We start from the raw sequence: 23,911 nt of genomic DNA, 5'->3' as shown, positions 1-23,911 counted from the left end.
TCAGAATGGCATCTCCACTGTGAGCCCAGCTCCTCTGCCCTGACACGTGCCACTGGGTGCAGGACAGACCGTGGCCAAAGCAGCCTGTGGGGAATAGCAGGCTGCTCCAAGCTCACTCCATCTCCTGGGGACCATCCCCAGCACTCACCGGGAGTGGTTCTCCCCCAAGGCCACAGCGATTCGGCAGATCCCATGTGACGTCTCCATGTCCCCGCTCTGGACTGCCTGGCGCAGCTGCTCCTGGAGCCCCAGCACGGGCGGGATGAGCTTGAGGAGGGTGTTCACATACCTGCAAGCACAGCCTGAATCAGTGCCAGGCATCACCTTGTTGGCATGGGTAAGCCCTTCTGACGCTCTCCCAGGGCTCCTGCCCAGCTTTCCCAACTTGAAGGCTGCTTTGTGCAGTGGGATGCACCCAGGAGAGCCTTTACTGCTTACATGAACTCTCCTTGCAGCCTGTGGCACCGGGACAAAAGCTGAAGCCCTGAGCACTGCTGCATCGGAGCCTCTGCAAGCGAAGAGAAGGGCTGAGCCAGTGGCCATCAGCTCTGTGCAAATCCCCCAATGCACCATGGTGTGGGCCCCTGCCTGTGCTCACCCAAACCTGCCGGCAGGGCTGCCAGCACCCCCAGCTTGTCACCGCCACCACCTGTGACTGAGCTCTGCCTGCACAGCAGCCTCGATGGGGAGCGGGAGGACAGTGAGAGGGGCAGACCTGCAGGCTCTTCTCCCGGAGAACAGTGAGAGGGGCAGACCCGCGGGCTCTTCTCCCGGAGAACAGGGAGAGGGCAGCCCGGGCTCCTCGGATCTGTGCAGAGGCAGCCCAAGCTGCCAGTGGGAAACCACAGACTCTCCAGCTCAGGCACATCCTGACCATGCGCTGTGTCTGGGATGAAGTGGGCAGCCACCGCTGGGGATTCCTACCCAAGCAGAATGCTGGCCCCGTGGTACAGCCCTTGGCCCCCACCCTCCTGGGCTGCTGCAGCCCAGTGAGGCACAGCCCTCCCACCTCCCATCCCGCACATCAGCCTCCCCTCAGCACCGCTGCCTGTAAGGGATGGTAACCAAGGCAACGAGAAGGAGGCAGCCAAGGTGAAAGGCAGCCCAGGGCCCCCGGAGAGAGGCCGTGCCGGAGGCTGATGAGCAGCCTGCCTTCTCCCTGCCATTTCCCTGCCCGCCCAGGCGTGTTATCTGCAGCCGCAGCATGCGCTCTCTGCCTGCCCCCCACACGCGGGTGCGGGGCTAAGGATGCTCAGAGTGGGAGCCACACATGATGCCAGCTCTGCTGTGCCCACCGTGGGGAAGAGATGTGAGTGCTGACAGCAGGACAGCCACACGTCCACCCCGGAGCAGCTGGGCGGCTCTGGCCGTGGACGACTTAAGAGAGAACAAAGCCATTGGTGCCATCAGTGCAGGGACAGAGTTGTGCTGGTGGTGGCAGCTTTCTCTCTGGGTCAGCAAGAGAAGACAGAGGGAACACGGTGCCTCCAGGCCCAGTGGTCATCCCAGCTTCCCCTCTGTGCTGCTGGGGGTCAGCCTCCCCTTGCCCCTCTCCCCCAGAGGAAATTAGACAGCAAAGGGGAGAGGTATTTTTGTATAAACCATTTTTAAGCCTCTGATGCCCTGTGAGGGATGCATGTAGCAGCGTGGGAGCGATGTGATAATGGAGAATTTGGAAATTCACCAGCTTCTCTCCCTGAGAACTGATGCTGCATGCAGGGTCAGCCCAAGGGAACCAGGGCAGTGCCCAGACAAAAAGACACAGGGAACCTTACACTGCTCCAGTGTAGGGTAAAGCCATCCTTCCTCCACAGCACTGGGCACACATTGCCCTAGGAATGTTTTTATGACTTCAGGAGTTTATGACAAGGATCTTGCTTCTGCTGGTTACCTTGAAATACAATGCAGATGCCTGGACCTGAGCTGTTCCTCTGGGCTCCCTGCACAGCCAACAGAAATAACCACCTGGATTTGCTTCCATGCTGCAATCCCATTGCTGGAGACTTCTATACTGAAGACTTCTAGAAAATGTTGAGTGAACCATGTCTCCTGATCACCACCTTGCTCTGCTCGCTGCTCTGCAGTCATAAGGGCAATTTGGATGCAAGGGTCCCCAGGCAGGAGGGAAGTGTTTGCTCTAGGTGATTTAACCAGTCACCCAAGACCCATGGTTAAGTCAGACAGAGCAAGAGGAGGGAGCCCCAGGTCAGTCTACCAGGTCAGTGCTGCTACCCAGCCCAAGTGACCAGCTGATGCCACATCCCTGACCAGGTGCAGAGCTTGCCCCAGGCAAGGAGGCAGACACTGCATTTGCTACCCCTGCTGCCAGCCACCACTTCCCATTCCCAGCACCTCAGTGTCAGGCAGAGGAAGACAAAATCACCCCAGCTCAGACAAGCCCCTGGATGCCCAGCTGAGCAGCTTGTTTCCAGTAGCCAAAAACTGGGAATGCCTGTGAAAGAGCATTCAGAGAACAGAGCATATGAACATGGCAGTCATGTGGTAACTCTTGCCCATGTATTTCCCTCCAGTCATTTGTCTTAGCCTTCCTGAGCAAGATTTGCTATCCTGGTATTTAGCAGCTGAGCAAATTTTGCTTTCCTGAGTTTGTCTGGCCCCTTCTCAAAGCCCACTGAACTGCAGCATTTGCAGCTCTCTCCATGGGACCAGCACCTCCTTCTGCTCTTCCCACAACCCTTCCCAAACCACACCACAGTGTGGGGGACAACCTGCAGATGGGAGATATGGGCAGCTCATATGGGACAATCTTACCCTTCCCAATCCAAAATCTGAACCACATCCTGATAAGATACTAACCCAATCTTATTAAAAACCTGCTTCTAATGAAGCTCTTGGAAAACTCTTCAAGTAAAATTCCTCTTCAGGAATTCAGCACCAGGTGCCAAGCCCAGAAAGGGATGGGCTGAACACCAGGCAATCCTGCCAGCTCCACCACTGCAGCAACACCGTGCTGCTTTCAGAGGGGCAACTCAGTGTCTGACATCCACACTCTGTAACTCCCACCATGGGCATACTCGATGTCTACATGTACCTCTAGGTCCCTACCCCACTCCAACACTACCATTGCACTACAGAAGCATGTCCAAGTGCCACACACCAGCTCTCTCCCTGCAGCACGCACTGCCAGGCTCTCTGACCCACTTAGCTGAGGGGATAATCCTCAAATGAGACGGAAAATCCAGCCCAAGCCTCTCCTCTGCAAATGAGATGCAACAATATCTCCATTCCTCCCCTCCTGCCACTCAGGAGCTTCCCACCACCTTTGAGAGCAGAGGTGTGCTCAGAAATGCTCCAGTGCCAGCTCCTGGCCCAGCCTCCAAGGCTTCTTCTCAGGAACACCATATCTTAACAGAGGAGTGGCATCCAGGCTCAAGCAATGCCCAGGATACCCCCTTCTCTGGGCACAGATGGCTCCCACCTGTCTGCCAGGTAAGGAGATCAAACGCTTTGCACCTACAAAACTCTGGTGCATCACCTCTAGTAACACCTCTGAGGCAACTGAGGAAACTACCTGCTGCTGCTTGCAAGTAGGAAGCTGGCACAAGCGACCTACCCAAGAGTGAAGCAGCACCAGGGCCAGGTGGTCCTTGCCCATGAAGTCACACCTGCCCTTCTCCACCTGACACAGGTGCTGCAGTGTGAGACGGGTACCTTGCAAGGTGGTGTTCCCCTGGGAAGATGACCCACGGGCTACCTAACCCTCAGCATCAGAAGCCAAGTTCACGAGCCACTGAGCCTTCTGCTGATGGCAGAAGCACACCTGCATGATCACCTCTGCAGCAACACCAATGAAGACAGCTGGGAGGGAGCAAGGGGGGAAAGACACAGGATCCAAAACACTCAGGGAATCCATGGGAAAGCTGCAAGCCCCAAGGCTAACCCTCTCGTGGAGCAATGCCCTACAAAACTCTGGAGAGGACCATGCCAGCAGCCCAGCACCGAGGATGCTCCGAGCCTGCAGCCAAGGGCCCTGTAGAAACAAAGGCAAGAGACCTTGGAGGAAGAAAGCAGCTGAAACGCAGCAGGGATCTCCTAGACTGTCAAGATAAGAGAGAAAAAGGTCAGGAGACTCCCTGGGGGCTCTGGGAAGAGCTGGATCCACTTCGGCTGAGCAACAAAGCCAGAGGGGCGGGACAGCCGGTACCAGGGGAAGCGGGAGGAGGAACACAGGATAGAGGACACAAGGGACAAAGGGGAAGACAGAGCCCACCGGGGCTGGGAAGCAGCCAACACCACATGCTGCCTGGCAGGGCGTCCCTGTGACAATGCCACTGCTGTCCCCACACCCCGGGGACAGGGGCTGCACCCAGCTTACACACTGGGCAGCCTTTCAGGCCAGCTGCCTGCCCTGGCCTGGCCATGCCCGCACGGCTACAGACAGGAGGGTGCTCTGCTGTGGCTGATGATGCCTTCAGGGAGAAGGATGGAGAGCAAGTACTGATGATGCTGTAAGGGAGCATCCAGCATGGCAGGACCAAATGGGCCAAAAACTGCATGGCAGGGTCAGTGCAGGAGCAGAGAGGAAACTCCACAGTCAGTCACACTTCTCAGCAAAATTCACTTGGAAAGCTCAACAGAAAACTCAGCCTTTTAATGCAATCAAAGAACAGCGCTGTAGGGCCAGGCTCCTGCACACAGGTATGGAATGACACCCAAAGGACTTCTGAGACTCAAGGGAAATGGAAAGGAGGAAGATAGAGTCCAGCATTTCAGAACTGAGGGTGACCTTCTCACACCTTTTAATTTTCTGCACCAAACCCGCTACAAGGATTCGGGCTGGTCCTCAACCCTTGCCAGGCACAAGAAAAAGCAGCTTGTTGTCATCTTCTAAATGCTACCACACGAGGCACACCCTCCCCACACCCAGCAGCACACTAAAATCCTGATGGGTCCCTTCGTGCACCAGGACTTGCAGCCTACAGATGCAACCCCTTTTCCATCAAAAAGGGCAACCCCTAGAGCTGGGGAACATGCTGGCTGCCCCTGCCCTAAACCAAGAGGAGGGCTCACAACTGCAGCAGCAGCATCATTCCCACCGCTGCAGAGGGTCAGAGCCTGCACGATGCGCAGCGATGCACAGGGATGCACAGTGGCAGCAGCTCAGCCCAGCCTTGAAGGAAACCCTCCTCTTCAGGGGAAGGTTGCTAAGCAGCCAGGAAGGGATGAGGCCACAGGAACTGGAGATGTACTCTCCCTTCTGCAGGCATTGGTCCCAAGAGCTGACAGCCGCTCAGACAACACAGCCAAATAGATGAGCTTGGAGCCCCACAGCACAGCCCCAGCAGGACCTTCCCCAGCCCCAGCTCCCAGCTCAGTTGCTCCAGGGGCAGCCACGGCCACAAAGGACAAATCCTCGGTTGGCACAAGCTGTTGGAGCCAGGGGGAGGGAGAAAACTGACAGATCTGGTTTTATTATCTCTGCATCGAATCAGCTCCTTGGCTGGATCAGCAGCATTGGGCAGAGGAGGGTCTCTCAACTCCCGCTGGCAGGAGCCAGGCAGCTGCTCTCTGGTCGGCTGCTGCAGGATCTGACACGAGGGGCCCAAAGTGAGCATCCTTGTCTGCTTGAGAGGCAAGGGTGGACATGGGCTGCAGCTGCTCAAGACTACATGGTTCCTACAAGTCAACCACAGTGCAAAGCCTTCCAAGACCAACCATGAGAAACCAATAGCCTCCAGCTGCTTTTAACATTCTCCCACTTCTAAACCCTGTCATCATTACCTCCAGGGCCCACCTTCCCACCCCATTCCCCCACTGATGCCCAGGAGCACCAGCCTGCAGCACACAGGAGAGGCTGCCCTTACCTCTGGGCGTCGGGCTGGGAAATGGCATTGACCACGGCCTCCACTGCTGTGTCAAAGAGCTCTGGGTCCTGCAGAGAGGTGAAAGCTGCCTGGATGAGGTTCTCGCAGTCCATCAGCGGGATCTCCAGCTGAACCCAGCTGGAGAAGCACTTCAACACCTTCTGCTTGATGAAACCCGGGGAGTCCTGCTGCTGCAGCAGCTGCTCCAGCAAAGGGAAGACAGAGCCGCACTCCTGCGCCAGGACACTCCGTACCTGCCCCTTGCGGTACTGCGGAAGGCGGCTGGTCTGAAACTCCTCGGGCAGCACCGTCAGCAGCTCCAGCAGCGCCAGGCACCGCGCTCGCCCGTCCACATTGGAGTCCTCCGCCTGGAACATGCGCACCATGTCTGCCACGGCGCAGGGCCAGGCGTCCGGCATCATGCTGAGCGCCAGGGAGGCCAGCGCCACGCACAGACGGGTCAGCACGATCTTGGAGCCGCTGGCGAAGCGGGTGATGTGGGTGAAGAGCTGCGACTTGAGGCTCTCGTACTGGTCAGCAGGGATGTCATTCCAGTAACGCGAGATTTTAATGTGGAGAGCGCTGGCACCAAAGTACTGGATCTCGGGCACCTTGTCCATGTGGAGAAGCAGCCAGCTGAAGTGCCACGCCTGGGGGGACACCTGTGCCTGCATAAGCCATTTCTGAGCCAAGTTCTTGTTCTCGATGTTTGGGTCATAATACAGCTGATGGAGAGCCTGGAAGAGAGAGGGAAGCACCCTAGAGCGGCCGAGGAGCACCAATGGGGCCTGTCCTGCCTGGGGAAGGCTCACCAGGATGGAGGTCAGTGCTCAGGCTGCCCTGTAAGGCCAGCCCCCCTCCCCACAGCAGCCTGTGTTAGCTGGCCTCCCTCCCCGGCCTCTCAATGAAGCGAGAGTGATCTGGCAGCAGGGAGAGGACTTGCAAAGCATTCTTCCCCTCCCCTCATGCTTCACTCTGGAAATTTCTTTTCCTTAGTCATTTCCCACCTTCACCTTCACTCATGTCGAATCTGCATGCTTCCCTGCTGATGTGCCATCAATGGGCACAGGAACCCTCTGCCACACAAGGGCTGTAAGGGACATGGCAGACCAACACTCCTGGCTTCCATCCACACCTGCTCTCTGAAAGGTGCTGTGGATGCACTGGCTCTCAGGGAGCACGCGTGGTCCAAAACTTTCATCTGTGAGCCCAAGGAATGCAAGAGCTGCTGCAGATCTTTGTCTGCCAGGTTGTAAAGATTCCTGGAAACCCACAGTCACTAAACTCAGGGATTAATCCCTCCATGAAGTCCTCTGAAATATCCCCAAACCCATCTAATTACAGCTGAGCCAGGAGGGCCAGCATCTAACCCTGCCTCTGCCACCATCTCTCGTGACAGTCCGCAGCTGCTCAGACCATCTCTTCATATGGAGAAGGGAAACATCACTTACCTGCTCCCACAGCTTTGGGAGATCTAGTTACTGCTTTCCAGAGCTCAGATCCACATGAACAGCCTCACACAGGCTGCAAGGCTTTATTGGCAGAGGAATGTTATACAGGTCTGAAGCCCAGTATTAACTAGTTACTTATCCTGAGTGGGTGCAACTGGTAATCAGCAATGTCCTTGCACATGGAGGGGGACGAGTAACTACCCCTTGCCTGAACTCCATCTTCCAGCAGCGAGGTTTTCTGCCTGGCACAGCACGTTTCATTTCAAATCGCTGACTGCACATGCCAAGAGCAAGGAAAATCCACGGCATCTGTCAGGCAATCAGGCACCCATCCCACCCCACCAGCAAATCAGAGGATGATTCCAGCAGGTGCAGAGGATTTTTCTGTGTCCCCACCCTGGCTCCAGGTCTCAAATATCCTCCTCCCCTCCCCAAAAAAGCTCTATGAAATTCTTGTGTGGCTCTTGTACCCAGGAGAGGATTTAAACCCTATTTTTAAGCATGCAGAGCTGGCAGCTTGGGGCACAGGAACAAGCTTCCCCAAGTGCATGCTTGTGCCTCCCTCCTGCTGCTTCCCAGAGTGAGACCAAAGAGCAGGACAAAATGGCAGGAACCTTACACAGTCGGCATTGCCTGGGCCATAATTTGAAACACCTCTGCTCAAGGCTTTGTGACAGAGGAAAATGAGGATAACCTCTTTGTCAGAAAGAAAGAGGTTATGAAGTACGTCGTAGGAGACGGAGCCAGCCAACAGGGGCTGCAGAGGGACAGCGTCTGACCCACTAAGAGATGTATCCTGACACAGAAAAGGTTAACCCTAGATAAGCAAGACACTGGGAGAGGTAAATCTGTCCCAACAGAGCAGCCAAAGGGAGCCCACAAGCTCTCAGCAGATAGCCAGGCCTTTGCTCTATTCTCAGCTATCTCAGACTTCTGCACAAAGCATCGCTCAGCTGCTGGGGCAGAGGTAACCACTGTCATCCCCTCCTGGCAAAGCAACAATTTACTTCACTGCAGACCAGTAGCTGCAGATGTGCTAAAAGTTCAACCACTCCTGGGGGCAGGAACTTGGCTCCTACCCCTGCTCTTGTGCTAAGGACTGAGTCATCCTGCAGCAGGGCTGAAGCTGGAGCTCCCAACCATTACTGGCTCAGTCTCTTATTTGCTCCCATCGGAGCTTGCTGCTTTTTTTTTCCCCAAATAAATCTCACTTGTGATTCCAGAATAGTGACAACCCACTCTTTCCCTTCCCCACTTGCTGGGCACCTTCACAAGGTGCAAAGGCCGGCAGCAGTGCCTGCTCCCTAGTCCAGAACCCCTCCCTACCTCTTCCCAGCCTCTCTTTTTATGCCTCCAAGCATTTCCTAATGAATTTATTTCTTTTATTTTGAATAGTGCTAACACTTAAAAAATCGTGCGGAGAAAAAAAATCCCTATGCATCATAGATTACAAGGCATGATGTGTACACGTACCACAGGAGCCCTAACCTCTAAACTGGCACAAGGTTTGCAAAGCACGGACCTCACCATGTATGGAGGACAGATCTGGCCTCCAGCACCGGGTTTATGACCCACAAGCTCCCCAGCTGCTCACCTCTGCTGGCCACAGAGCTGCTGCAGACTGGTCTCATGGCAGGGAAGCTGCACAGGCAAAGCGTGGCACTGAGCACACTCCAGGCATAACACAGCAAGCCCCAGAGTGATGTACATGCAGGGCAAGCCTTGCACAGCACCACGGGTGATGGGGACTATGGCAGGGCAGCAGAGCAGGGCTTGGTACACACACTGAGAAGCGCTGAGGGCTCAATCCTCCACCTGGCTGGGGCTGCTGGTGCTGCTGGCTAAGGCCTGATCCTGCCAATGCCTTGAAGTCAGCAGACCCTGATGCAGCTCCAGCACACAAACATCCTGCACACAGCCTCAGCAGAGAATCCAGCACTGGCTATGCTAAAATAAGCAGCTGCTGCATTGTAACAATGGCAAAGAGGGAGCACTATCTTAGCTGCTCCTCTCGACACTCATTCTGGGGAGACGCCACTACCACTGCATTAGAGAACAGTGAGCAATTGGGTTTCAAGACTCCTTCCCAGGCAGGATCAGCTTTCCAGCCATGTGGACAGCTTTCTCACCACCACCCCAGCACCTTGCCTGCACCCCTCATGTTCCACCCTGTGCACAGTGCCCACTGTCACCAGTGAGCTCTCTGGAGAAGCATCCACGCCCAGCAACGCCATCCCAGAGGCCCACTCATCCTTTGGGGAGGTTTCCAGCAAAGGCCCCCAGGGACATGTGCTGGAGCCTCCACTGCCCAGTACCTCAAAGAAAGAAGATGAGTGGTGAGATGAAAAAGTCTACCAACTACAAGAAGACATTCAGAGGATGGAAGCAAAGCTGATGCTGAAGGCTCATGATGCAAGCTGTTGGAAGTCAGAAGAATATTCTGGAAAAAAGCAGCTGCTGACTTTCTCAGCCCCCTTCCCCAAGCACCCTGCCTGGGAGGGGACCAGTTGTGGCAGCTCCTGAAAGAAGCATGACTGCTCCTGCCTGCATGCAGGATACCAGGCAGAGAAGGAAAAGCAGCACATGCCGAAAGGCCACCAACAGCATACCCCATGTGGTGCTCTACACAACATGGGAGACCCTTCCAGAGGATCTCCATTGATGGGCAGAAATACTGGGACCATCCCAACCCAGCTCAAAGCAGCAGAAGAAACCCCTGGGAGCAGAGTAGGCTCTCTCCTTGGCCTGCCATGCACATCGGCTGAGTACCATGCTCTGCTGAGAGTGTGGGGCAGAGCACTGTACCCTGCAGAAGGGCACCTGAACATGCTCCTCCCCAACAAGGAAAGACACTGCCCTCATGCCAGGGGCAGGCACTGGCACCGACTGCTGTTGAACTTTGACATGACCACACCAGCCAGCACCCTGAGGCCCATCAGGAAGCACTGGAGATGACAAGGGGAACTCATTAGCACCAAGAAGGAGAAGCACAAGGCATGAAATTGGGCAGTGACATCTAACAGGGAGGCTTTGTGCATTCCAATTTGAATGGGTGGCTGACACCAGACCTGCCTTCCCTGCAATTAGACCTGTAACACGAGAGCTGGTAAACAGCCCGGCTGTCAGCTATGCCCTTTGGCCAGGGAAGGAGCTTTCTCCAACATCAGCTCTGCTTGGCCGAGAATAATTCAAGCTTATTATCATGGCTCTTCCCTGCTCAAAAAAAGCTGTGGCCAAAATTTCAGTGAGGTTTTAATCACTGGAGAAGCATCCGCCCCTCAAATAAGATGCCTTGGGGCAGGACAGCTTGCCCAGAAGACATGGGTCAGAGATCCCATGCTGGTTCTTTTGGGAGGTGGAGGGGGAGCAGCCCAAGGAGAGTTACAGCCAAGCAGAGGCACCTGATCTTAGATTTCACTCAGGCATTGCAAGGGAAAAGGATCTGCTATGAGCCCAGCCATCACCCTGCAGAGCTTCTGCAGGGAGTCCAGTGCCAGCAGGCTGTGACCCCCACTGCACTGCCTAAATACATTAACGTGGGGTGCCCTGCAGAGAGGTGTTGTGTCCGTGCCATTATGGGATGCCAAGAGGAGCCCCAGACACACAGCTCTGACCCCAGAGAACAGGAGTGTGCTGCCTGCTGTTCTTGGGGGCTCCATGGGGAGACACCCTCCAAGGGCCAGTGTGGTTGAGCACACAGAGGTGACAGCAGGTACAGCCCTGAGATCTGCATCCCAGGTGGAGAAACAGCAAGCTGAAAAACATATTCCTGCTCTGCTCCTTGTCCCATGTCCACAGCCATGGCATGGCAGGGGCAGCAGTGGCAGCCACCAGCCTCCTTCCAGCAGGACTCCCGGATGTCTCCCACTGCAGTCTCTCGCTGTCCTTTCTAGCTGAGCACACTCACACCGCCAGTGCTCCAGGCCTGCAACAGCACAGCCATTCCCCTGGCTCTGCCAAGTGAAGGGAACATCATTCCTGCCTCCCCCTGCCCGCAGGAGCCGGCCCCCCCGGCCCCAGCGGGACAGGCTGAGCAGCCAGCACCCCGGGAAGGCGGCAGCCTGCTGAGGAAAGCAAATGGATGCAAAATAAAGCCGGGTGTGTGCTGCCAGGCGTGCTGCTCCTGTTCAAGGACCCACATTTTGCCAGCAGTCCCAAAGGATGGGGATTTTCTGCCCCCTCTTAATAAAAGATGCTGTTACTCTGAAGCCCTTCTTTGGGCCCACCTTGCCCACACCAAGTCCTTTGCTGTCCAGAAGAGGCTGCAGCACAGACACAGCTCAGCAGCTTCGACATCCCTCTCACTGCTTCACTGTCATTAGCCCTCTGCAGAGCAGGGATGGGGGCTGTGGGACACCCATGCAGTCTCAGTGAGGGTGGGTAGGGGTTTGAATAAGCAAAGGGTGAGCAGGACCAGAGAGGAACTCCGGGCGCACAGAGCCCAGGATGAGTTGCAACAGCAAGCTGAACACCCCTGTCCACCATCCCGTATTTCTACCCCTCACGTCAGTGATGGAGTACACAAGCATTTTAAGAGAGGAATCCCTGCTGGCGCCCAGGCACCAATCCCACCCACTCCTGCTCCATCATACATCAGAGCTGAGTGATGGCCCTTGTAGAGCTCAGCCGAGCCCTGGCAAAACAAGGTGCTGCCCTCTCATCCCATCATCATCACCACACCACAGGAAGCAGCCATGTGTTCAGCCAAGGTTGGCTCCGGCTGCAATCTGCTTCTGCAGGAAGATCTGCTTAAACATGACACAAGGTGACTCCCTTGTTGGTGAAAAGCAGCTTCCCTCGATTTTGCAAGAATCTCCCCTCCTAAGGCCCCCAGCTTACCATCCCCAGCACAGCTGCCACATCTCACATACATGGGCTGCCCCTGGGGAATAAGTGGTCAAGCCACTGCCAGCAGTGCACCAGACAGAGGATGGCATTCCCCCACCCTCAAGTATTTGTAATTCTCTTGATCAGGTTTCTGAAGACAGGCAATAACCCAAAGAAAGCAGATGCACTTGGGCTTCTCCTCCCCATCCTCCCGGGTGGAAGGCAGCCCCAGCAGCTGCCACATCCCCGAGGCTCAGCATCTCCGAGGAGCAGTGATCAAAGCCATCCCTCTCCCACCGCAGTAGGCTCCGGATGTCAGCTCCATGACACCCCGCCTACCCATCCTGCCGGAGAGACTCTGTGCATTCATCAGGCATCTCCAGAGAGGCACATGGCAATCTGGAAGGCCCAGAGATGCCAGACCACTAATGTGCTAGGGAAAAGACGTCAGCAAATATTACAAACACCCCAGAGGATGAGAGGCAGGCCAAGGGAGGAAAGACCTGGAAGGAATCAGACAAAAAAAGAGGGCGAAAGCAGGCTCTTGGAAAATTCACGGAGGAATGGCACTTAATGGCTTTTTTGCTTAATTCAAAAAGGGAGATATTGCCAAAGCAGATCCAACTGCACTAAGAACAGATGAAGAGGGTCTTGCATTCTTCTTCTGTCCAATATTGCACTGTTAAGTGCTGCTACCCCAGACCCAAGGGAGACCAAAATTGCAGGGCACAAGCCTTGCTTGTGCACTACTCCTCTGAGATGGACACAGCCAGCAGGGACCGAACATCTGCAATCCATCTTCACCAGAGCAGCATTCATCAGCCCAGCACCAGGCTGTCAGTCACACTGGGGACAGCTCCTGGGCACACAAAGGCACAGGCAGGTCACAGACCAGATTGCACCGTTTAGGCAATGGGAGGCTGAGCATCCTCACAGCCTGAAGCCCTCGGCTTTCCCAGCCTTCCCTTTTCTTCTATCTCTCCAAATGCAGCAGCAGAGCCCCACTCAGCAGCAGGTGCAGGGGCAGCAGAGCCAGCCCAGAGCTGCCGACTCCCAGTAGATCCAGGCAGCATGGTCACACCAGCTTGCTCTGGCTGTGCTGAAGCCAGAGCAGCATCTAGGTCAGGCTCAGAAGAAAACAAAAAGCAGATGAGCAGCCCTCGGCTGGGACTGGAGGACACTGACACAGTAACTGTACCACAATGGCTCAGCCTCAGCACAACCCTGCTCCTTCCCTCTGCCATGGGAGAGCTCCTTATGGAAAAAAGGAGCAAAAACATACAGGGAGCAACTTTCAGATGGCTCCTGAAGTGCAGCACCCGAACCTGGTACCCCAGGAACAAAGGCAGCTGCCTGTTTGCTGCCTGCAGGCTTTCAGACCTGTCAGCTGGCCCTGCCTCCAGCACCTGCACCCTCCTGCCTCCCGAAACCACTGGTCACAGCTGGAGGGATCTAACTGTCTCTCTCTGGTACAGGTTATGCTGGACAAACACAGCAATGATGCTCTTCAGCTACGCAGGCACCAGAGCTCTGCAAAACTGTGGGGGATTTGCCCAGCCCACGGCATAATAAACAACAGCAGGGGTACAAAAGGGTCTTCCAGGGACGTGAATCCTCTCCACAAAAACCACCAGAAGAGTGTGACAGGCACAGTCTCACCAGAGGCTGCCCTGGCTACAACTGCTACACATGATGACTTCCACTGCAGGTGTCCTGGAAAAGGCTTTGACCCTCTGATTTAAGAGATAACGAGCTCCTCATGCTGTTCCTAACACCAGCACTTAGCACTAACTGACTCAGAGTGGAGTCAAACCCTGACTTTAATCACTATTCAGTATTATTAATAGCACCATGCACAAAACCTGGCAGGTGGAAGAGCCCAGGCCAGTAGAAGCGTCATTCATCTGCCAGCATCACCTCTGACAAAGCAGCTCTACCCACCTGCCTCCCACCAACCCTACCCCCAGCAAAGCCCATATTTCCTTTGCTTTGTACCAGAAACATCCCACAGCCCTCCCTGGAAAAGACTGACACAGGAGGGCTCTGAGCTCTGAACCCTTGAGTTTTTTCTGATCCCACCCCCCATTTCTTCCCCTGCTGCCCCCTGCCAGCAGCTCACAGCCCCATCGAGGTCCATAGCTGCACCTTCAGAGGACACCACTGAGATGGCAAAGCCTGCAGATACCCAGAGAGGCTGAGAGGGCTGGGGGAGGGGAGATGAAGCACCCTAGAGGGCATCTCTGCCTCCTCCCAGGCCGCAGAAGACTAAATCCTGAGCAGCTTGGCAAGGACAAGCTGCGTCTCGGCACAGCCCTACCTCACCCAGCCAGCACCGGGTGCCCCCCACCCTGGCACTGCCCACCCTTCCCGGGCAAGTGTGCGCTTCATTGTTGGTGCAAACAAAGGAGCGGTTTGTGTCTCACGAGGAGAAAGGAAGTCAGAGGCAAAATCATCCAGCAGCCCTGGATATATGCAGAATAAGCTGCAGAAGGTTGCATGAATGTACCATTTTCCAGACATCAGTTAATCCCCCTGGACGTGCTCTGTCTCCATCTCCCTGGAAGAGGTGGGCTGTGTCTCACCTGAAGCCACAAAGTCAACCAGTGCCCAGTTACGAACCTGACATCCCTGACCCAACACGTCCAGCCAGGCCACGCAACCTACTGGGGAGGGACGTGTGTGAAATGTGCGTGGGGACGTGATATAGTGGTGGGCTTGGCAGGGCTACATTAATGGTTGGACATGATGATCTGAAAGGTCCTTTCCAACCTAAATGATTCCATGATTCTACGTGCCCACCAGCTCGCCTGTAAGCATTGCTTTGGCAAGGATCTCAGTCTATTCTTATAGAGGAAAAACGAGGACACTGGGATTCCCACCAGCTGTCTGAGGACAGAGCTATGGATGTCTGTCAGATGTCTGGCTACAGGGTAAGTGGAAGGGTGATGTACTCTCTTGTTGTTTGCCCTTCAGGGATGCATCCTCTGCTGCCCTGCCCCCATCACCTCCAAGGTGGCCAAGGGAATGTTTTTGCTCAGCTGGCTTCCCAGGTGCTCACTGGGGTGCCCTGCTTGGTCTCTGTGATGAACTCCAGGTCACAGGGCAGCTGCTCAGGGCTCACCCCAACAGCAGTGTGATGCCAGCAGGCCTTGGTTTGCCGTGGCTATTCCCTGGATCCCAGATTTCAGCAATCGCAGCCCCACTCCTGTTGCCCTGCAACTGCTTTGGAGGACCTTGAGCATCAGCAGGAGCAAAGCGGCTGGATTGCAGGGTTAGAAAGACATCACGGGGTCATCCGCCCCCTTGAAGGCTCTTCCCAACCGTAATACTCAACAATTCCCAGCACCTGGCAATAGTCTCTTCCCTGTCTGATAGAGACAGTGATAATGGGCTTCACATCGATGCGGCTGATTCAGTAGCCACGACCAGACCCGTGGGCTCTCCCTGCCCGGCGCTGCAGCTGGCGACCTAGAGGACGCCGGTCAGAGACACACACAACCCCTCCTTTCTGCTCTCATTCCTGCCACATCGTTTTCCCTCCCCGGGCTGCCCCGGCGGCTCCCCCTCCCGCTCCACGCCCCGGGGGCTGCGGGCAGGGAGAGGGACAGGGGCTGCCGCCCGCCGCCCTCCCCGGGCCCGGCACAGCCGAGCAGGTGCCCCCCCCCCGCTCCCCGAGCCGCATCCCCCGCACCACCGCGGCAGCATCATCTCCCCGCCGCCGCGCCCCCCGCCCCGCCACGGCCGGGCCGGCGGGGTTCGCTCACCTTCTCCACGTTCTCCACGGTGAAGTCGAGGCCCTGCGGCGGCGGCGGCGGCGCCTCCGCCCTCCGCTCCATGGCTGCGGCGGCGCTCAGGAGGCGGCGGCGGGCGGGCGACAGCGGCGGCGCACGGGCAGCCGCATCGCGGCGGGACCCGCCTCCCCGCCCCGCCGGGGGCGGTGGCACCGGGGCGGCGCGGGGCGGCTCGGTCGGGCCGGCAGGCGCCCGAGGGACTCCCCGAGCGGCCCCGCCGCCCCGCTCCGCTCCTCTCCGGCCCCGCCTCGCCTCTCCCCGCGGCCCCGCAGGCGCGGCCGGGCAGCCCAGGACCTGCCGCAGCGCCGCGCCGCACGCCGGGAGCGGTAGTCCCGGCAGTCCCGGCCCACGCGCGTCCCCTGCCGGGCACCGGGGCTGGGCGGGCGCCGGGGCCGCTCCCACGCGCGGGGCGGGCGGGGCCGGCGGGAGCCCCGCTCCCAACCCTCCCGCTGCCGGCTCTGGGGCACCCCCCGTCCCCGTCCCCACCACGGGCACACGCAGGGGTTGGACGCGCAGCCCATCGCTTTATTGCTACAGGAAAAGGCGACTGTACAAAAATAGAGTTTATCCCTCAAATTTTACAAATAATAGAAAAGGGGAGGGCGGGAGGCACGGGGCACTGCCCAGGGCTTCACTACAGCGCTGGGGTTAATTTACACCCGGCCCCCGGGGGCCCAAAGTCATAAATAGGAGCTGCCGCTCGAGAACAATAAATAAATAATTTAGAGTAATAAATAGTTTAGTGCCGCAGCACCACGGGGCAGCGGGGGGGACCCTGCCACCCCCTGGGAGCCAGGCAGGGATGGGGGTCCCAGTGGGTGCCCGTGACCCACCACCCTGCAGAACATCAGGGGCTGCTGCTGGTCTGGGTGCAGGTCCCCCACCCCGCAATGGCGTGAGTTGGCCTGGCTGCACCCCTGTCCTCAGGGACACCCCTTCCCTGCAGGGCAGCTCCGGCCACCACTGACCCCAGGGTGCCTGAGGGGACAGGGAGGTTTTGCCCGCTCTGAAACTTGGGGTGATGCTTGACCCCAGCTCCCCTAAAGCAGGGGTGGAGGAGTGCTGCTGGTGGACATTGGACTGACAGACCAGCCAGTGAGTGGTGGGGATGGTCCATACTCCCCTCAGCCCCTCCCTCAGGGCTGAGCCACAGCGCACCCAGGCAGGACTCCATGTAGCCGTCGGCACCAGCTGCTTGGCACTGAGCAGGAGGGGGCTTGGCCACCCACCCCCCAGTCATGGCTCCATCTCACCTCGGTTCTTTGTGGCCACATAAAAACAGAGGCACCGGCCTCTGCCAGACCCTTCCTCTGAGCACCGGTGCCACTGCATGTAGCAAGCCAGAGTCTGCCAGCATGTGTCGAGCTGAGGCCAAGCCAGTGGCCCCCTCCTCAGCCAATACAGCTGCACTCGGCTGCTGAGAGCTTCTCCACTGTCTGCCATGTGTTCTCCACATCCATGAAGGACACAGCCTCATAGCGAGTGGGTCGGCAGCAGGGGTGGCTGAGGATCCGCTCCTGTGGCCCTGGGGCGATGAGCTGCTGTCGCAGCAGGCTGCCCAGTGTCAGGTCATAGTTGCTGCGTGCCCGGTGGCAGGACCCACTGCAGTACTTGAAGAGCACGATCTCGTCCGAGTTGAAGCCCAGGCCCAGGTCGCGCACCTTCACCATCAGGTTGCGGATGTGGCAGTTGCGCCCGCGGGTGCCCCGTGAGGGTGTCCGCGCCCTCTTCTTGCCTTTGCCAGCACCTGGCGGTGAGCGCTCAGCGCGCAGCAGCAGGTCCTCCGCCAACTCTGCGGCGCCTGGACCACCTGTCGTCGCATTTTCCCCTGTACATGGAGGAGACAGCACCATCAGTACCCATCCCGCACCCATCGCCCTCCTGGGCCTGCTGAGCCTGCCTGCCCCTGCTGTGACCTACGGACCCCTCCTGACCACCCACCATGACACTGGCTGGGTGCCCGAGAGGCAGTGGGGTGAGGGGGTGCCCAGCCAAGGATTTTCTCATCTCTAGGGCTCTGCTACCATCTCCAGCATGCAGCACAGAGCCCCCCTCAGCCCAGCCCTGAAGTGCAGCCCCAGCCCCACGCAGGCTGGGGGTCCCCACAGCAGCTCCCAACCTGGCCATGCCCCATGTGCAGGGCTACTGTGCCCAGTCTGGGGGTCCTGTCCCAACACGCACCGTACAGCTGGCTCCAGGCAGCGGCGAGTGGCACCTCCACACCATCCTCCACAGATGGGCTGGCAGTGGCCATGCCCTGTGGTGTAGGGGCTGCGTCCAGCGTCTCGTTGCAGTGCGGTGTTCGCAGGGTGCCCGTGGCCAGCCCAGCCAGCAGCGATAGGATGGCGAGGAGCCCCCACAGTGTCCCCTCCTGCAACAAAGCACAGCACAGCTGGGCGAGCCTCAACCACAGTCCCAGGGATGAGGCTCCATGAGCTGGGGATGGGTGGGGATGGGGAGGTGTGGTCCTGGCCATCACAGCCAGACAGACCTGGACTCACCTTGGGCTGCGGGTGTGTGGCAGGTCCTGCAGGTCTCGGCTCTGGTGGCCCCTGTTGCTGGTCCATGCTCGCTGCAAGTGCAGAGGTTGGGGTCAGTGCCCACACAGCAGGGATAGGGTGGGTGTCGACCTGGCTGGCTGGGAGTTGGCACATGCTTCTCCTGCCTTCTTCAACCATGCAATCCCCTCCATCACCCCCCAGAACCCCAAAAAACCTCCTACACCCCATGCATGACACACCCTCACCCCTCTCCTCTCCTGGCACAGCCAGGCACCCTCACCACACTGCACACCCTTTCCAAGAGACTGGGCAGCTGAGGTGCCCCAGCCTTTGTCCAGCACCTCTCCTCAGGGGGAATGCAGCCACCTCCCTGTGCAAGCGGCCTGGGATGCCAGGCTGGGCTGTGAGGCAGTGGCTGGGGCTGGGAGTGCTGCCGGGGGGGGCCCTTTCCCATGGCCCTTCCCTGGGAATGTTTTTCTTGCTTGCAGTGGGAGCCTGACCTTAGAAACTCCAAATCCATTAGCACAGGGTCCTTGGGTGCAGCCACCTCTCGGCCCTGCGCTGGCTCCCCAGCCTGTTGTCTGCACCAAACTGGGACATACAAGCCCAGAGCAGCCTGGGTGAGTGGGGTCTCGAGGGGCAGGACAGGCGGGCAGGTCCCATGGGTACATGGTGGGGTGTGGATCACCATGCCGGGCTCACTGTAGTCATTCTCCCCAACACCACTGCTCGGCATCCACTGCCCTGATACACAGAGCGGAACTGGATCCCTGCCGTGCATCATCCCAGCAAAGCAGCAAGCACAGTCTCAGGGGAGTGATGTCCCCCAGGAGGTGCTGGGGCAAGGCCCTGTCTGCAGCCACATGTTCGCCTCCTTTCCCAGCGCCCTCCTGTGGTGCAGGGAGGCTCCTGTGCCCCAGTGTCCAAAGCCAGGATACCCTAGATGTGGATCCGAAAGGGGCTTGTACCCTTCTTGGCCCATCTGCTGCATTCCCTGTCTCTTGGGATGGGACTGTCCTCTTGGAGACTAGTGACATTCTGCACTAGGGAGTTCCCCCATCCACTCTGTGACTTTGTCCCAGCATCTCCCAGTTGCTGCCATAGCAAAGCTGGGATGGGACATGCCTAGGAGAGCACTCCTGACGAAAAAAAAATGAAAGGACGTGGCTGGGCACCGTTGGGACAAGAAGAGAAAACAATTTCTTCCAGTCCCTTCAGCACCTCAGGGGATGGTGCCCAAGTCCCGATTGTTGCATCTGATGCCACCCTGCACTGGCCACACTGTGGCAAGGGGCTGTGGTGGGCGCTGACAGACCCACGCGCCTCCTCTGGGGCCCATGCACCAGGCGAGATGCTCCCCCCGTGCCGACAGAGCTCGCACTGGCCCCCCCCGGCCGCGCCAGCCGCCACAGCCTGGCCAAGCACAGCCCACGCTGCACGTCGCTCCCGTGGCGGCCCGTGGCCCCACGCCAGCCGCTGCTGCCAGGTCATGGTTTTCCCAGGCTGGCACCCCCGAAGGGGCCAGGCGAGGGTCCCCGCGCCCTGCTGGGAGGGCACGGACTCCTCCCCGTCCCCGCTCCCGGGAGCCCCGCCGCGACCCCTCGGCTTAAGCATCCCGGCGGGACGGGACGGAACGGAAAGGGACGGAGCAGCCGGTGCAGTTCAGGCTTCTCCCGTCCGGAGGCAGCACAGCCACGGGCTCTGCGGCGGGAGCGCTGCCGGCGGGGCGCCGGACGAGGGCAGCCTCCCTTCGCCACCGGGAGCCCCGGGGCCGGAGAGACGGCCGTGCTCCACCAGTGCCTCCGCAGACACGGGGCCCCGTCCCCGGGAGCAGATCCCTGAACGCGCAGGACCGCAGTCCACGCTGGCCCCGCAGCCCCGCTCGGCACCTGCTTTTCCCCCAGCGCGGGAGGGGTTGAGACAAGCTCCTGGGCACCCCACGGCAGTGCGAGACCTGCACACTCCGCGTCAGACCCCCACGTCCCGTATGGGGGGAACCTGTTTGGGGTCTGCCCCTGTCACGGCTGCCAGAGTCCAGCCGGGCGATTCACGGGCACAGGAGGCTTTTTTTCCAGGGTCGGAACCGGGCCCATCCAAGTGAGGAAGGACCTGCTTGGTCCCCCGCATCCGTGTCCCCCGTCCGGGGCTAAGCAGCAGCGTGCTGGGGCAATCCCTGCGTGGGCCACCGCACGCCCACCCACGCAGAGCCCGGCGAGAGCCGCGCTGACCGCGCCGTGCTCAGGGGCTGGGAGCGGGTGCCCCGAGGCTGCACCAGGACCCCGGGAGAAGCAGCAGACACTCGCGAAGTGCATTCACGCGGAGCCAGCGGGTGCCCCAGCCCCGGAGTGAGGGTCTTAGCTCACGGAGTGGCCGTGCCTGCCCTGCAGCCCCGGGTCCCGCCGAGGAGCGCGGGGCGGGTGGCCGGAGACCCCCGCGGGCACCTGCGGGAATCGGCGGAGGCCCATCATCCCTCCGCGCTGCCCCTGGCAGAAGTGACGGGGGATCAGAAATCAACCCCACATGTGATGCGGAGCGGGCACCCGCCCCGCAAAGCCTTGGGAGGCCCGGGGACGAACACGTGGGGTACACGGATGAGACCAAACTCGGCCCCTGCCGGAGGCAGCACAGGCGGGGGGCGCTGGGCAGCCCCTCCCCGTGGTTCTCGCCGGGCCACCGCCCGGGCAGCCGGGGCGCAGACCTGTCCGACGTGCCCAACGGGCCGGGCAGGAGCCCAGGGAAGAGGCGAAGGAGTCCGCGCCCGTGTCCCCCGGGCGCCCGCAGTGGGGTCCCGCCTCTCCCTGCCCAGGCAGGGAACCCCATCCCCGCCGCGGCCCTCAGCGCTTCCCGCCGCCGGGCCGGGCTCGGCACCCCGGCTATTGCCGAGGGGTGGGCGGCGAAGCGGGTTCCCCCCGTCCCCCCCGCAGTCCCGGTACGAGCCACCACCGAGGTCCGGGGCCGCCGGCAGGCTGGGGCGGGCGCTGTCGCCCGCCGGCCCGGCCCGCACTCACCGTGCCCGCGGCGGGGACCAACCCCCGGGCCGCCGCTGCCCCGCATCGCCTCCGCTCCCCGCCGCCCCCCGCCGCCCGCCGCCGCCGCGCCGGGGCGGGGCGCTGGCGGGGGCCGGCGCTGCCCCGCCGGCACCGACTCCCGCCGCTGCTCCCGGTGCCGCTCCCGCTGTGCCTTGGGATACAGGTCCCGGTCCCTTTGCGCGTCGCGGTGCGGTGCCGGCGGCGGCGGGCGGACGCACAGTGCGGGGCAGCGACGGCTCCATCCTGCTGCCGTCGCCGCTACCGGTGTCAAATTCCAGCCGCCGTCACCTGACCGGCGGGGCGGGCACCGGCACCGATACCGGGACCCCGATTAGCACTGGCACCAGAATACCAGCCGCCATCCCGACCCGCACCGCAGCGGCACCGGGACTCCGACCCGCACAGGCGCCGGGACCGCCCTGGGAGCAGGACGGCACCGGGATCCCGCCAACAGCAGGAGCCGCAGCACGACCCGCTTCAGCACCGGCTCCCGCCGGGACCCGCACCGCCGCCGAGCTCCCGCGGAAACTCGCACCCCGCCGGGAACGTCACCGGGACCCCCGGCGGCACCCGACCCCCGCTGCCGCCTCCTGCACGCCGGCCGACCCCCGGGCAGGCGGACGGGCAGGTGGACCCGCAGACCGGCCGGCCGACCGCCCCGTGAGCGGGGCTCCCTGCCCCGACAGCCCCGTCCAGCGCGGGCAGGACGGACATACGAACACCCCCGGGGAAGCGTTCAACCCTTCTCGGAGCGCTCCGGGGTCAGAGCCCCACGGGGACCCCACGCCCGCCGTCGGAGGGCAGAGCCGCACACGTGGGGACCCGGCGGGGATGGGTTGGCGGGCAGGGTCGGGGCCATCCCGGCCGCGGCGGGACCGGCCGGCGTCCCACGCACCCCGAGCCGCCGCGGGTCACCCGTGTGCCTGGCGCTCGCGTCCGGCCGCGCCGGAGGAGGAGTCCGGCCTCCCGCCCGCCCGCGCCCTGCACCCCGGTCCTCCCCGGCGGGGCCGCCCGCCGCCGGGCTCCTTACCTCTGCCGTCGCCCTGCCTCCCTCCGCCGGGGCCGCCGCTGGCCCCGGGGACATGGGGGCCGGCTGGCGAGTCGAGCCGAGCCCGTGCAAGTCCTTACGTCACCGCCCGGGGCCCTCCGCGTCCATCCCGGGGCTCTCGAGTGCTCCTTGCGAACGTGCCAAATCCCGGGGCCGCCTCCGCTCGGCCCCGCTTCACACGTGCTCCCCTGGCCGGAGCCGGTCTCCGGGACGCGTCCCGGGCCAGGCGAGCCCCCCGGGGCCGGCCCTCATGGCCGCGGGGTCCGAGGGCGCCCGGGCGGGCTGCGCGCCCCGGGGTGCCGCGGGCCGTGTCACCTGCCCCGGCGGCGCTCCGCCGCCTCGGCGCAGTTCCCCGGGCTTATGCAACTCCCCGGCTGGAGCGGGGCCAGCGGCTCGGTCGCCGGCTGTGCCGCGGCTGCACGCCGGGCCCCAGGTGGCCTGTGGGGTCTGCCCCGACCCCGGGCACCCAGCGTGGCTTTAACCTCCTCCCCGCCGCCCGGTAGCCCGGGCCCCGCGGCGGGGACGGCCGGCCGCGCCTGCAGACACCTGCGGAGCCGCCGCCTCGCCTGCGCTCATCTCCTCGGATTATCCAGCGCGGGGGTGACAACTCCCGCGGCTCCTGCGGCATCACCTGCTAGGGAGTGTGCGGGCGCCCACTAAGCCGTCCCCGCCACCGCGAGCAGGGACGGCGGAGGTGGCACGCGGCCCGGAGCTGCTGCCCGTGCCCCGGAGTGGCACCTTATCCCTCCCGGTCCTGGCACAAGCACCTTCGCCAAATCTGTGGCCATGAGTGGCTACATACCTGCTAGTGGGACTGTGTGGGAGCATGGGCTCTGCCATGGGGCTCTGCTGCCCCACCGCCGTGGCTCGAGGCTGCTCCCATCTGAGATGTCCTCATGGGAGCTGTCAGAGGTGATGCCCTTGGATGACTTGGCCCAGCAGAGGTTTGGAGGCTGGGGAGCATCCCTGGCATAGAGAACCAGCCAAAGACAGAGAACAGGATCCTCTGCTTTGCAGGGCTGCAGACTAACACAGCTGCCTGCTTGGAAAATTTCAATGTGAGTAGTATGTCCTGTTCCAGGTTGACTGGCTGTCCCCATGGGGCTGGGATTGGCCACAGCCCTGCCCATGCCAGGGGACCTACACAGGAGGGGAGGACTGCCTCCCACACCAACAGCCCTCAGGGCTTGGAGACAGCCCCAGGTGCAGGCTCACCACAGGGGTTACCCTCAACCCCTCCCACCTTCCTTGCAGATTGGGCAGGTCCTGATGTTCCCAGGACATAGCTAGGAGCTACTGAGAGTGTGGTGCTGGTGGTGGGCAGGAGGCTTTGTGGGGCATGGCACAGGGTATCCAGAGGACCCCACACAGGTGAACCCACGGTGTCCTCCCCAGTCCAGTGAAATGAGAGGTTGTGCAAAGCTGTGTAATGCCTGGCT

General features: G+C 60.5%; 3 protein-coding genes across 5 annotated transcripts in view; 1 reads left to right on the top strand and 2 right to left on the bottom strand.

Annotated features, from left to right (window-relative positions):
• Positions 1-15,976, bottom strand: part of IPO13 (importin 13) — a 31,562-nt gene extending 15,586 nt beyond the window's left edge. For both annotated transcript variants that reach the window (XM_032696083.1, XM_032696082.1), the window contains exons 1-3: positions 15,868-15,976; positions 5,826-6,562; positions 149-289 (exon numbers count right to left, since the gene is read on the bottom strand). In XM_032696083.1, coding sequence (XP_032551974.1) covers positions 149-289; positions 5,826-6,562; positions 15,868-15,939 — 950 coding nt within the window. In that variant the 5' untranslated portion in view covers positions 15,940-15,976. The remainder of the gene's footprint in view (positions 1-148; positions 290-5,825; positions 6,563-15,867) is intronic.
• A 424-nt stretch (positions 15,977-16,400) lies between these two features.
• Positions 16,401-22,498, bottom strand: ARTN (artemin). Of its 2 annotated transcripts, XM_032696086.1 has the most exons (4): positions 22,455-22,498; positions 18,396-18,466; positions 18,076-18,265; positions 16,401-17,722 (listed from the first exon to the last, which is right to left on the bottom strand). In XM_032696086.1, exons 2-4 carry the CDS (start codon positions 18,459-18,461, stop codon positions 17,286-17,288), a joined length of 693 nt encoding a protein of 230 aa, XP_032551977.1. In that variant the 5' UTR covers positions 18,462-18,466; positions 22,455-22,498; the 3' UTR covers positions 16,401-17,285. The 2 variants fall into 2 exon arrangements, with proteins under 2 accessions (XP_032551977.1, XP_032551976.1); XM_032696085.1 differs by lacking the exon at positions 22,455-22,498 and having other exon boundaries at positions 18,396-18,623.
• Positions 19,747-22,975, top strand: LOC116791014 (collagen alpha-1(I) chain-like). The gene is made up of 2 exons (XM_032696648.1): positions 19,747-20,380; positions 20,601-22,975. The coding sequence occupies exons 1-2, from the start codon at positions 19,747-19,749 to the stop codon at positions 22,973-22,975; spliced, it is 3,009 nt and encodes a 1,002-aa protein (XP_032552539.1).
• The last annotated feature ends 936 nt before the right edge of the window (positions 22,976-23,911 follow it).

The sequence above is a fragment of the Chiroxiphia lanceolata genome, chromosome 9, assembly GCF_009829145.1.
Source record: "Chiroxiphia lanceolata isolate bChiLan1 chromosome 9, bChiLan1.pri, whole genome shotgun sequence".
NCBI lineage: Eukaryota > Metazoa > Chordata > Aves > Passeriformes > Pipridae > Chiroxiphia > Chiroxiphia lanceolata.
The sequence above is the reverse complement of the archived record's forward strand: the minus strand, read 5'-3'. Positions and strand labels throughout refer to the sequence as shown.

Coding starts and splice junctions, on each gene's coding strand:
- ARTN (XM_032696085.1), bottom strand. CDS start 18,623: ATGGGGTGTAGGAGGTTTTTTGGGGTTCTGGGGGGTGATGGAGGGGAT. Junction 18,266..18,395: donor CCACACACCCGCAGCCCAAG/GTGAGTCCAGGT, acceptor GCTTTGTTGCAG/GAGGGGACACTGTGGGGGCT. Junction 17,723..18,075: donor TGCCTGGAGCCAGCTGTACG/GTGCGTGTTGGG, acceptor CTCCATGTACAG/GGGAAAATGCGACGACAGGT.
- LOC116791014 (XM_032696648.1), top strand. CDS start 19,747: ATGCTCCCCCCGTGCCGACAGAGCTCGCACTGGCCCCCCCCGGCCGCG. Junction 20,381..20,600: donor GCGTCAGACCCCCACGTCCC/GTATGGGGGGAA, acceptor CCACCCACGCAG/AGCCCGGCGAGAGCCGCGCT.